Source organism: Carlito syrichta, unplaced genomic scaffold (genome assembly GCF_000164805.1).
Source record: "Carlito syrichta isolate Samal-C Ts95f unplaced genomic scaffold, Tarsius_syrichta-2.0.1 Scaffold304408, whole genome shotgun sequence".
NCBI lineage: Eukaryota > Metazoa > Chordata > Mammalia > Primates > Tarsiidae > Carlito > Carlito syrichta.
The window spans coordinates 326,556-340,885 of record NW_007248504.1 but is presented as its reverse complement, the minus strand read 5'-3'; the positions used below and the strand labels follow the sequence as shown (position 1 = coordinate 340,885).

The 14,330-nt window shown below is 38.5% G+C and overlaps 1 protein-coding gene across 2 annotated transcripts in view; it reads left to right on the top strand.

The window, feature by feature from the left end:
• MBD5 (methyl-CpG binding domain protein 5) overlaps positions 1–8,978 on the top strand; it is a 422,713-nt gene extending 413,735 nt beyond the window's left edge. For both annotated transcript variants that reach the window (XM_008059870.2, XM_008059871.2), the window contains 2 exons: positions 5,527–5,602; positions 8,373–8,978. In XM_008059870.2, coding sequence (XP_008058061.1) covers positions 5,527–5,602; positions 8,373–8,444 — 148 coding nt within the window. In that variant the 3' untranslated portion in view covers positions 8,445–8,978. The remainder of the gene's footprint in view (positions 1–5,526; positions 5,603–8,372) is intronic.
• The last annotated feature ends 5,352 nt before the right edge of the window (positions 8,979–14,330 follow it).

The window sequence follows — 14,330 nt, the reverse complement described above, 5'->3', positions numbered from 1 at the left end:
TTGAGTTGGAGTCTCACTCTGTTACCCAGACTGGAGTGCAGTGGCATGCTCACAGCCACCACAGCCTTGACCTGCTGGATTCAGGTGGTCCTCCCACCTCAACCTTCCAAGTAGCTGAAACTACAGGCACCTACCACCACACCTGGCTAATTATTTATTTATTGTAGAGACAAGGTCTTGCCCAGTTGCCCAGGCTCGTCTCAAAGCCCTGGGCTCAGGCAGTCCTTTCACCTCCACCTCCCAAAGTGTTGGGATTATAGGCATGAGCCACCGTGCCTGGCCTGGAAGATTTTTTAAGATGACAAAGATTTGACTGCTTTTATAGAATGAGAAGAAAAGAAGACAAAGCTGAAAAATGAAGGTGGAATTTGGAACATAGTGATTAAGAGGTTGGCTTTTGACCTAGGTTTGAATCCTGTTTCTACCACTCCATAGCTTGAGTACATTTCATGATCTCCCTGAGCCTAAATTCATTTCTAAAATGAGCATAATCCTATTTTAGGATTGTTATAATATAGGTAATAGAGAGCCTCAACTTAGTACTCGGCACATGATATTTAGTAAAGAGCTATTTTTATTATAAAGATACAGGTAAAAGAAATAAAAGATTTGATATTTTTGCCAGTTGAAACGTTCTACCACCATATTAGATGTTTAGAACTTCATGTAGTCTATTTTGATATTCTCAATAAAACTGTACAATAAATAAATGTCTTTAAACTGATGTTTTAATTATATTCTAATATTAACATATTTATCTAACACATTACTTAGGGCAATTTTGTTCTTAAAAGCAGAAATAGTTTTATTAAATTAAAAACCCACAGCTTTTAGATATATTATGATTTTTAATTAAGTGAGGATCAAATCTTCCATCTACATATACATATAAATTACTTTGGAAATCTGATTTTTTTATGAAGCTGAAAAATGGTAAAGTGATTAAATAAAGCACACTTTCACTTTAAAACCAAGAAATAACACTTAGCATGTTAAATTTTCTTAGAACTGCATACTTTCTCCATGGGTTAGATTTTCAGAGAGTAGTGTTCTTGACTTTTCGGTCCACTCAAATTTTTTCTGTTCTACATGAAGTGAGTTTCTTAAATTCTAAATTGACAGTATAGAAAAAAAAATGCAATTTTTCTTTTCCCTCTTATTTCATGTGCCATTCACAGATGTGCACCTGGCTTTTGTTTTAAACTAGTGAAGGAAAGGATCATGTGTGACAGTATAGGCAGTGAAGGTGAGAAGTGGCAATTATCTCCATTAATAATTAGGAATGTGATTATATGAACATCTGCTTAATCAAGTAGGTTTTAGAGTGTCCATTAGTAAAAAAATGTTTATTATTAAATGTCAGTGGGGAATGAAGATCGTAGAAGAAACTCCACAGGGAAGCCCTCTGGTGTAGAATACTGAATTTTGACTAATTGTTCAATTCTTGAACTCATAGAACTTTTTATTCCTCTTTTAAGTTCATTTTTCCTGGACCTGATCAAGAAATGCATATAGCTGACCAGTTAATGTAAAAATTGGTCTGCAGATTTGACTTTACCTCTTGAATCTTATGATGTATACAAATAATTTCATGCCTCACATCTGTGTATTTATTTTCTCTTCCAAAAGTAGTTGTTTCTCCCTGTATTAAAGTTTATTAAAGGCCAAATGTTATACTAATTTAGCTTAAATTAATGTTTACAAACATTTTAAATATCTTGTTGACAAGTGAGATGATAAAACTTATAAGTTCTTTTTCTTCAGCAAGTAGTGTTGAATCTTTTCTTTTCTTTTCTTTTCTTTTTTTGAGTTGGAGTCTCACTCTATCACCCAGGCTGGAGGGTAATGGCATGCTCACAGCCACCACAATCTCAACCTGCTGGCGTCAGGCAATCCTTCTGCCTCAGCCTTTCCAGTAGCTGGAACTATAGGTGTGTGCTACCACTCCCAGCTAATTTTTTTATATACTGTAGAGACGAGGACTTGCCAAGTTCCCCAGGCTGGTCACAAACCCCTGGGCTCAGGTAATCCTTTTGCCTCAGCCTCCCAAAGTGCTGGAATTACAGGCTTGAGCCACCAGGCCCAGTTTGAATCATTTTTATATTTGAATGGTGATGTTATTATGATTTTTCATAATAGGTAAAAAAAAAAACTTATGACTTTTAATCTATTTTTAAAATTATTTGTAGTCAAATAGTCACTTTCTTCATTACAAAAGTAGAACTGATTTCACCGTTCTCCCTAAAAAGTCATGGAGTATCACATACAAACAGTTGTTATAATACCTACTTCACAAGATAGTTATAAGGATTAAATAAGATAATGTGTTTAAAGATTTAATACAATTCTTGGCACATAGAAATTTTTCAGTAAATAGTAGCTAAGATTAAAGGTGAGAGAACCAAGGTTCTCTTGGTGGTTTTTCATTGAAACATTGTAACTTATTTTTAGATGTCTAGAACTTTATATAGTTAATTTTATTTTTTATTTTTTTTATTTTTTTGAGTTGGGGTCTCACTCTGTTGCCCAGAGTGGAGTGCAGTGGCCGCTCCTGGCCACCACAGCCTCAACCTGCTGGGCTCCGGCGATCCTTCCGCCTCAGCCTTCCAAGTAGCCGGAACTACAGGCGTGCGCTACCACGCCTGGCTGATTTTTGATTTATTGTAAAGATGAGGTCTCGCCAAGTTGCCCAGGCAGGTCTCGAACCCGCGGGCTCAGGCAATCCACTCACCTCAGCCTCCCAAAGGCGCGGGATTACAGGCTGAGCCACTGAGCCCAGCTGGTTAATTTTAAACTCATAAGATCTTATAATCAAAATATATAACAAACATCTTTTAAAACTTATGTTCATATTTCTCAATACAAAAATATTATAAGGACACATTTATTTCACACATTACACAAAGTGTGATATTGGACAACTTGGCAATGATGATTCTGTCAGGACCTTGCCAAGCAGCCCACAGAGGAGAACCCAGCCCAACCTCAGCAGAACTTAGATGGTTTGGGTTCCTACCCAGTCACCCAGGATCTTACTTAGCAGACTCATTGGACAAACAACTCATACTGACTCCACGAGATGGCCAGAGCCCCCTGAAACTGGAATGGGTAGGTAAATGAAAGTCAATATATGTGTGATGAAAAATTTACTATATACCAGTTAGAAGACATAAATAGATTATATCTACTTGGACAGTGTTCACAAACAATGATAGTGGAAAAAATACAAGTATGTAGATTGTGAAACTTTTTGTGTAGATATAAAAAATACATAAAATAACCATGGATACATCATTTAAATATAAAAACAGACTAGAGGTTGGGGAGGAGGATGAGACCGAATGGGACCAGGATTGATAACAACTGGGAACTTCAGCTTTATTTTTTTTTAAATGAAAAAGACTTAAAGGAAATATGTAATTTATTAAAATTTTATTTTAGGAAGTGGGTATGTTAGGTTTATCTTTTTCTATGCACATCTCTACATTTTAAATTTTCAAAAAATGGGAAAAAGTGAAAGCTAAAGGCTAACTTACAAGGCCAGTAAAGGGTAGAGAGACAGGGATTGATGCCTTATTACCCTTATAATTTGGTTGAAGCCAATACACTAATCTTTGCTTTCAATTAAACTGATTAAATATGACTAAAGTACATATATGAGGGAGGACCCCCCAGAAAACCTGGAATTATCTTTTAGAGGGTGGGCCCTTTGTAGTGCAGGCTTCCCTCCTAGGTAAGTGTTCTAGGAATCCATCAGCATCAGCGTACCAGCTAGCATTGTTGTAAGAAGCTGCGTTCAGCTTCAGTGACTTTTTTTTTGAGATTCAGTGCATTTGTCGATTTCATGATGGGTGATTTACAGGCACACCTGAGCGCGCCGTGCTGAGTGTTCACAGCAGGTTTTGACCCCAAAACAGCAAGACCCCTGTGCCCCCCCCCAGCTCCCTAGTCACCCAATCTCACCCCAGGAACTTTTTTTTGTTTCCTGGATGAAAAAAGTCCTCAAAGGGAAACATTTTGCCCATATGGAAGAGGTGAAATAAAAAACTGCAGAAGCACTAAAAGGCATCAAAACTGACAAATTCAGAAACTGTTCTGAGCAGTGGAAAAAGCATCTCGATAGGTGTATTGCCTCAAACAGAGAGTACTTTGAAGGTGACTGAAGTTTAAACATGTAAGAATAAATACACAATTTTTTATAAATAAATCCTAGGTTTGGGGGAATTCTCTTATGTTTTTCAAAACATAGGACCATCTGTGCCAGCTTTGGACAATATTTTTATTTTCCATATACAGAAAGAGAACATCTGTAGTATGCCCAATAGTGTAGTACTCTGAAAAACCTAAGAGTTCTCTAAAGCATAGACAGATAAACGTATGACTTGTCCAGTCCTGGTGTATGAGGATAAAACCTAATGAAAGCTGTGGTAAACCAAAAGGCTTCATTTAAAAACATTGCTCTAAAGTTAAAAAATGTTTTAAAACACCATGCTAGCCAAACTAAATGGAACTGTGAGCCAAACTTCTCCCACAATCGCAAATTTCCAATCTTCACGTGGATGCTGAGCGAGGACTCAACTCTTGGAAGCCATGCTAACCGCCTGTTATGAAAACTTTACCTCAGCAACTTTTCCAGTAAATGTGATAGGATGAATGAAATTAAGCACTTTATTACTTGTAATCAATGGGTCATTACGTATATGCACAAAGAAGGAAAAACAGCTTCGCAGTCAGGGTGGGCAAAGGGCACATAACCACAGAGGTGGTTGGTCTGGATTTGCCCGCTACTTCGACAGCCTCATACATGTCAGTCTCAAAGATGGCAGATGTACCGTGTGTGCTATTCAGGACAAACATGCGTGAAGAAATACTTAGTGGAGAGAAAAGGTCAGGGGAGCGATAGGCACTCTGAGATCGTCATTCTTTATCTGTTAAAAGAGTCACATCATTTTGGTTTGGGGGGGGAACGTCGGGGGAGCCAGGCTCAGAGCCTCAGGGGCAGCAGGTTAAGCTTGCTGGAACATGCACCTGGATGTCGTCAGCCTTCCCTTGCTCAACTCCAGAGCCAGGATCCTCAGAGAGGGCAGAGGGAGCTCCCTAGTGGCCAGAGCCTGCAGTTCAGCCCCTCCACCCTTCCTGTAGCCACACAGCCAGGCTGCCTGAGAGAGCCAAGAGGCAGGACAGGCTGGAATCAGGGAGGACGAGCTGCGTCGGTGGGAAAGGGGACCCCGTGGCCCAACCTTCTTCCCAAATCACCAGACTGTGGAAGAAGCTTGTGGAAGGAGAAAGAGTCCATCTCCTCACTCTCCCCAGCTGTTCCGCTTTTTTAGTAGTTCTGTGACTTTAATCATTAGTATTCAGTGGTGAGACTCCCAGAGTGATGTTTTGTCATCTGAATTTTCCGAATGCGAAGATAAATTGACTTTCTCTGGTGGAATTGGTACTTTTGTTTTCTGATTAGGAAATTAAATTGAGATTTTGTTTCTTTAATTTATTAATCTGATGTGTTGTTTTCATTAACTCCAGAAGTGGAAAGCTAAATAACCATTTAGAAGCTGCTATTCATGAGGCCATGAGTGAACTGGACAAAATGTCTGGGACTGTAAGTTAATTTATTTTTCCATTATACTGTGTTTCTTTGAAAATAAATTGTATTACATTTTTGGGTAAAGTCTTGAATATTGTCAAACAACTCACGTAGCAATACTAAGTCATTAGGCTAGAAATAAAAGACTAATATCAGACAAGATTAAAAATCACTTAAGAAAAAAACAAACTAGCAACATTAACTATGTCTTTTTTCTGAGAAGAGTAACTTTTATTTTCCCACATAACATTCTTTTAAAATGTGAGCAGCAAAATACTGAAGTTCAAACCACAGTTTTCTGCTTTTGACTCTGTGAATAGCAGTGGTCATTACTTTTGCCTAAATATTTAATAATGCAAATTTCATTCCATCCATTGAACAAAATAGTGAAATTCAACAGTAAGGTCAAGATCAAGGGTATATTTTATTTTTATTGAATTGTGCATGTAATAGTATTAAATGTAAGAAATTTAATTATCCTCTAGTTTGCACATAGACTGATATAAACACTTAAATTATAATTTTTTTGTAATTTCTTCAAAAATGTGAATGATCTAAGGCTGTTTAGCAATGAGAAGTAATTTCTTTTACTTGACCTTAGTGTTGCAGTGTTGTATGAATCCCAACAATCCATTCAATGGCAATTGAATGATAGACAAGTTGTAGATTCACAAAATGTTGAGATTGGTATGGGCTTTAAGAATTTTGTAATCTAACCCATCATTTCACAGATGGATGAATTGAAGCCTTGAGATATTTAATTTCCTGATAATTTTCTAGGAAAGATCTAGATTGGGGATTATGAACTCAATGTCTTCTAGGGCCAGGCAAATCATATCAATACATAAAGTCGACCCAGGTATGGAAAAACAGCAATCCTAGTGGAGTGAGAAATGCCAGTGAAGGTGCCCAGATTTGGGTAGGCTTGGTACAGTACAAGCCATTGCCCACTTGAGTCTGGTGCTAGTTGAGGAAGAGGTTGCTCCACACAGTCCATTCAGAGGCCCAGATTCTTTCTGCATATAGTGTTCACCACTCCTTAGGACCTCACAGCACCCCATTATATCCCTTGCATTCAGCCCAGCAGGTGAAAGAAGAGTGTGTGCACAGAATACTGCCATCATAGGCTTCGTGGACCAGGCCTGGAAGCTTATTCTGTTGACTTTCCACTGGCCTGACCCAATCATATGGCCTTTTGAACTCAAGTTGACTAGGAAATGTAATATAGGATATACCTGCCTAGGACAGAGCAAAAATGAGTTTAGCCATCATCTCACTAGTCTCTGCCTCAGGACGTTTGGCCTTTGTCGCCGGGAGGCAGTCAAGGGTGATGAGAATCATGGCAACCCAGGGGGAATGTGCTCACTCCAGAGGGAGTTTCTCCTTCAGTTCTCCAGCAGATCTTAGACATGCAGGAAAGTGTGCTGGTGTTGCAAGATCTTTACATTTTTCACTAGAAGTTAGAAGTCTAGAGGTAAAATTTCTTACTTTTCCATGTTGACAACATGCTTTTTAAAATTTTAAAATGCCTTACAGCTAAATGAAATACATTTTCAGGCCATGTTTGGTCCACAGACTCCTAGTTTGCAGTCTTGGATAAAGGCATCTTTCCTCAATTATAAAAAGTTTTCAGCTTTGGCTCTCTACCAGAGACTAGTGGTTTCAAAAATATATATATGTATGGATGAGATTAGAAGGAATAGACAGATTGAGAAACTCATAAACATTATTTAAAAATTTTAGATACTATTTACTTTAAAAGCATTCTGCATTTGACTCTGAATAGCATTGGCCTTGGCTTTGTCTAAACATTATTTTCTAAATCTGTAATTGAGCCAACTCTTAGTGGATCTTGATAATTGATTATGCACATCTCTTCCTAACTCTAAGTTCTGTGACATCAGATTGGTAGCTTGAAATTGGTGATGGTGGGAGTATCTATACCACACAAATTAGCAAATGCTGCAATGGACTTGTGTCCAAATGCTGATGAAGTATTTGCTATACCATGGCCTTGGGTCCATTCCGCCTTTCCTGGGTCTTGGACCTTGCTTCCTCGACAGTAGCCACAAGACAGTTTGAAGCACCTGATCCTCCCTCAGCCCTCAAAATCATACCTGCTGTATGCTCTGATACTGCTCAACCCCTGCTCAGTCTGATGAACAGCACTAAATCTGCTTGTTCCTGCATTAGCATATAAAGATTAGTTGTATTAATTTCTCTCCCCAGACAACACAAGCCAACAGATGATAGTGGTATTCTATTTTCCATTCTGATTCTTCTCAAGAACAAACATCCTTAGACTGAGATGTGTGAGTGTGTTCTTATAATTTTTGACCCTTCTTAATACAATAAGTAGGGTGATAAAGGGGAAAAAAGCATGTTTGGCACATATTATCCATTTTTGCAGGCTGTAGTGAAATTGGCAATTTGGGATCTCTGACAGGGAAGGCTTTATTTTTGTTTTAAATTGACAGTGAGGGTAACAACCACACATTGCATTTCCTGTGTGGATTTTCTCCAGTTCATCCCATCCCATCCAGTTTCACTGTTTACTGGAGCCCCCAGAGTGTTGCTCTGCTTATCAGTTTCTAGCACTCCTCATTCTCTGTGGTAACTGTGGCACACTGAAATCTGGGGTCTTGGTAAAAATTTTAAATGCCTCAGGATAGCAATAATTGAAAGTGAAAGTCAGAGTCTGTTCCCTACCCTGTTTCTTTGTCAGAAATTGTATGGTGTTTGTGATTTCAACCTCTGTTGTTCCTTCCCACCTTTTTATTTCCAGGTACACCAAATCCCACAGGGAGACAGACAAATGAGACCCCCCAAGCCCAAGAGGAGGAAGATCTCCAGATAACAGAGACTACTCCACTAACGTGCAGTGTTTATCAAAGGAACGTGCACAGATGTATCTGTATATAGGTATTGATATAGCCACTGTTATATCAATATTTAAACTATGGCAGATAGCTACCACCACCACAGGGTGCTAAAAGAAACAGTGATACAAAGTTTCTTTGATCAAGAAGGATAATGAAGGCTGGAAGAATCAAAATCCCTGTATGATGACAGTGATACATGGTCAAGAGATTACTAAGAAAACTCTTTTTCTATAATACTAAAATTGTGATTATAAGAAATAGTCCAAATGTTTCTGAAGAATTTTCAATGTTGTATATAGGAAATACAGAATTTCATGGTGATATCAGAAATGTAAATATTGTACAATATTGTCATGTACAAGCGTACCTAATGCACACTTTATCTTTTATTGTACAAAGAAATAGTGTACAAAATTCTTTGGTTTCTATGGAGTACACCTACCAGAGACTACCAGTGTAAAGTGATAAATAAAAATACAACCTAAATGCTTTTCTATGATAATGTAAAAGATGCTGTTTTTGTATTTAACAGCAGAGAAAAGGCATGATGATGTAATATCTGAATTATGGCATACACTGCACACTACTGAGTGTCCATTTATATTGTGTGTTTGGAATGAACCTTGCCTGGAAGCACTGGACTCAATTTTGGGTGTCTAGGAAATTGCAACCTTGCAGATTTCTAAAGGGATGAGGGCTCACAGGTCTAAATTAAGAATTCAGAAACTGCAACCATTTGTTGCATATTTTTTTTACCTAAGTTTTAAAATAGAATAGGTTTTATAAAAAAAAAACTTAGATGGAATATTTTACTCAGCCATTTCTGTAGTTAACATTTGATAGCCACCTGTTGAACCAGATAGCATCTACTGCACCACTGTTGGTGCTCAGAATTGAGGGGTTTGTTTGGGTTTTTCTGCAAACAGTATCTGACAAGGTAAAGCTTTCTGTTTCCATACGTGGAGGCAAAAGCCCCGCTTTGAAACCATTATCACAGGTAAGGTTGATTATTATTTAGTTTTTTTGTAGTGGCAAAAATAAGAATCATCAAAGCAAGTTTCATGTTCATTCATCAGTATTACTTAACCCAGAAGTGAAGGTGGCTTACAAAATTATTAGCAATGGTAATTTTTTATCAGTATTGTGTAACATATCAGATTTATTTTATTTAAAGAATTATTTATACCATTAACAGATTCTTATATATATTAATGTGGCTGAAATGTGCAGGTTAAATCTATTAACCAAATTATTTATATTATATTAAGTAAGAAAAAATGTGAAACAAATGTAGAGAGAAGATACTACACTACAAGTATACAAACCTAAAACTGTGAGCCATTGTAAAGTACAAGGTAATTAATAAGAAATGTAGCACAACATAACTTTCCGTCTTTTTTTCACAATTTTTGTGGTGGTGGCATAACTCTATCTTCCAGGTAGTTAAGTGAAGTTTTAGGCCTCCAGCCTGACTTCAGTTGAGGGATTGTCAAAAGAAGGGATTCATTACCCCTTTATTCTTGGAACGCCAGTCCTTACCCCAAACCCTTTACCCCCTAGAGAGCACTGCTTTTCCTCTAGCCTGGGGATCACTCAGTGACCTCATGCTCAGGCTGCTGGGTGTTTCTCCAGTCGTAGGCTCTGATCCCCAAATGTCCACCACCTCCCCTACTGCTCTTCCTTCATCCACTCCCCAAACTCCTCAGTCTCGTCATGTAGCAGAGTTCCAGTAACTCAGGAAAAAGGAGACCAAGGTCATTCCTTGAGTTGGCTTCTTGGGACCACAGCACAGAACACACCACCTGGGCTCACTTTTGATCGCAACAGCTCTTAGTTATTCCCCCTGGGTCTCCTACGTCTGTCTGTCCCTTTTGTTCCCACCCTTACACCTCTGCCCCCAAGCCTGTTGGAATGCAACTGGCTTCCCTGGGCTTCAAGGCCTCGGCCTCGCAGGACCCTTCCTTCAGGGGGTAGGTTCATTTTGTCCTTCTTGTAATGGTGGGATTGCCTGCCCGGTCCTTTACGCAGTCACGTGAAGTAAATTTTTGTGTAGTTTAGTTGACACATTTTTGTTATAAGTTGATGTGTTTGGTATGTTTCAGCCATTAATGTCCATTATTTTTGCACCAATCTGCTTTTCTACTGTTTTTTCGACACATTTGTGTTTATTCACAGACAGACATATATATGTGTTTGTATGTTGGGTGTGAGTGTGTGTGTGTGTGTGTTGATACGTATATTTTTTTCAACCTTTGCTTCTCTGTCTTTAGGCTGAGTTTGTCGCCCAAGCCTGCTTTTTGATATTTTGAGCAAATTTGGTTTGTGCTTCCCCACCATTGTATACTTTACATCAGTCGACCATGTAAAGTATGTTTGTGCCCATGATTTCACTGGTTGCTTGTGGCTTTGATGTGGGTGCTAGGTGTAGTAGTTTCAGTCCACATGGGTTTTTTTTTTTCCTCTCTCTTACAGTTATATGGTTTCATGTAAGCAGTTGATGTAAATATTGTTAGCATAACAGGTCATGCAGTGCTGTAACATTTTTTTAAATGTTGCACCTACTTTACAATTAAAAAATTGGTCACTCATACTTCGGTTTTGCCCTTAGAGCCATTTCTTTCTCTTTGTATTGAAGACAATTTATTTTTTTTAAATGAAGGCCAGTCCTTCCATGTTAGTAAATTTTTTATTCCCTAAAAATAAACTTTTTAAAAAAACAAATCCAAGAATGGAAACAGAATGAAAAATTTTTTCTTCTTTAAAGAACATGATCGTCCCTGCCAGAAAAGGAAATCTAATTTTTATGTTGTGTCTCTTGCCAGTCCCAGGAAGCACAAAGAGAATAAGCTACATCTCTAAGAAGTTTTTAAAGATTATTCCAAATGAGTGAAAATTAACTGAGCAGCTCTTGTGTGATTTGTCTTGATGCAAAGCAATCCAGTGTTCTTATTTATTTAAAGGAACATTTTTGGTTTGTACTTTTCAGTACCATTACGAATGAAAATGCTTTAAGAAAAACATTCATCCCTTGTGATATCATGGGCTACTTTTACTCTTTTATTCGGACCCTGACTTTGAGTTTTTACTATGTCTGTTTTTTAAGTAAACACAGCCTTGGTATGTGAATATAACACTGCAGACTTGTGGGAGGAGCAGAGGGCAGTTATGTTACTTTCTGTACATTTTATGAAGGTTCTCATATCCTGTGAGGGGATTCCTTTTTCATTTCAGACCATGATAGCACACTGCTGTAAACTCTGGTGATCTTCCATGCAGTTTGCAGTGTTCCCTTGCAAGCCACAAGCATATTTGCATAAGATTTTTAAATCTAAGGTGCTTAAGATGTTGGTAGCATTTCCCTTTCTGAAAAGATAAGCCAAGATATTAGCCCTTCCCGAAAATATGTTCTCCTATTTGCTTTGCCCATTTATGCTCAAATGGTGTATTGCAAGACTCAAGACTTTTCAGTGGAATGTAGAAAGTGAGTTGTGCATTACTTGACTCATTTGCGGCCATGAACAAAAAAATACCAACCAGCCAGAACTGTAATATTGAATTTGTTTATATTTTTCTTTCATTCACTCTATCACATTTGCATTAGCCAAAGAGATAAGGACATTAGTAATTCATATGTGTAAACAACCCAGAAGTGAATATTAAATCAGCAAGCCAAAAAAGCAATAAACAACTCAAGCATGGGAAATCCTGTGAACAGTGGGGAGTCTGATACAGAAAAAATATATAAAAAGCATTATCTTCAAATATGAAAGATTAATTTGTATCTACTGTAAATATGTATTATCAGCCTTATCTGCATTTATACACACTGTGTGTGTACCTCAGTGACCTTTTATAAACCGGAAAAATGGTTGATTTAATAATTTGTTATGTAAATACAAAGTTGTCTATAAATTGGAAAATTTGATGCCAGGTGGCTTCACAATATACAAATGTGTTTTGTAACATCATGCCTTTATGGATTAAGTATAAATACACTGGATTGTCTATGAGAGTAGCAGTTTACATTTCACCTGCATTTCAAATGGATACTTTTGTCCAAATGGTTATACTATTAGGGAAAGAAAATGACTTGAACATTCCATGTGAAAAACAAATATGGTTTTGATTTCACCAAAACTCCTTTTCACACCCAAGAATCGGTTCAATTCCACGCTAAATGCTTTGCATTATCTGATTTCCATAGGAGATTCATTAATCCACAACAGGAATCTACCTAGGAAAACACTCCAAGCTGAATTATTCTTCTTGAGAAACAGGATACACATCTTTCTTTCTCTGTCAGGCAGGGGAAGAGCCCAGTTGTCATGTTGCTTTTTAAGTTATTCTTTTCTTTGTTTCTGTATGTCTTAGAAAGTACCACACAGATAAATAGGGCCTAATTCTTGTGAGCCAACATGGCTACAAGTGTCACCTCAATCTTGGACTATTGACTTGGGGAACTAGGGCTTTCCAGCTTTGGTACTATTGACATTTTGGGCCAGATCATTTTTGTTGTGGAGGCTGTCATGTGCATCACAGGATGTTTCGCAGCATCCTTCTCTCTACTCACTAAATGCTGTAGCACCTCCTCCCAAATTATGACAGTTAAAAGTAGCTCTAGACATTACTTCTGAGGTGAGGGTTGGGTTGGGGAAAAATGGGATTTGAAAATCACTGCCTTAATGGCATCAGCTAGGAAGCATACATTTGTGTGAAATATGGGCATATTTGCATGTTGCAACCAACAGGAACCTGATTTCTAGAAGCAGCCAAAATCCATGTCTAAGGAATGCGTCTCTGTCTATAGTTAAAAGAGTAGATATATTAGTGTCAGCTTCACTTTGGGCACATTTGACACTTATAGTTATAAGACCCAGGACAATCATGTTTAAGAAGTCCCAGGCAGTGGCTTAGTAGACTTACCTAAAGACTGTGGCTCAGAGTTTGCAAGAAAACTGATAGCTCATTTTGGGTAATACAAGGAGCTTCAGGTAGTGGGAGGCATCCAGAGGATTGTATAGCTGCCTCTATTGGGTCAAGATGATGAATTTCACTAAGGGGGCCATCTTATGTATGTATTTTAGCAGCTTTCTACAGCATCCTGGTTCGGGGATCAGTAGTTTCTGTGTGGTCCTCTTGTAAGTTCTGACAGAAGCAGTTCAGTAGATCTTGGAGGTATCATTTGTATATGTATTCATTCAATACATATTTACTGAGTACCACTGTGTGCCACCCCGAGTGCAACCATGAGATACAATGGTGAATAAGACAATATAGGCCTGTTCTCTGCCCTCAGCGAAACAACATGTAAGTATGAAGCAGGAGGCAGCCAAACAAACATGTAAGTATGATAAAGGGTGGTAAGGGATGGGATAGAGGAACGCATCACAGGGCTGCTGACCTAGTTAAGTGGGGAAGGGGCCTTGGGCGGTAATCAGAGAAAGATGAATACACAAAGGAGAAGTGTGTGGCATGGGGAGAGTGAGGGAAGAGTGTGTACGAGGCCGAGAGAATGGCATGTGCAAAGGCTTGAAGGTCAGAGGACACGTGAAAGAAGAATGACTGAAGAGCCATGGGGGCCAGGGCAAGATTTTGCACTTAACATGGTGATAATGGAGAATTGCTGCAGGTTTTTGAGGAGGGTATGATACGATCAGGTTTGTGTTTTAGAAATATTCTGAAGCTGGGCTCGGTGGCTCAGCCTGTAATCAGGCTGAGGTGAGTGGATTGCCCGAGCCCGCAGGTTCGAGACCCACCTGGGCAACAAGACATCTCTACAATAAATCAAAAATCAGCCAGGTGTGGTAGCGCGCGCCTGTAATTCCGGCTACTTGGAAGGCTGAGGCGGAAGGATCGCCGGA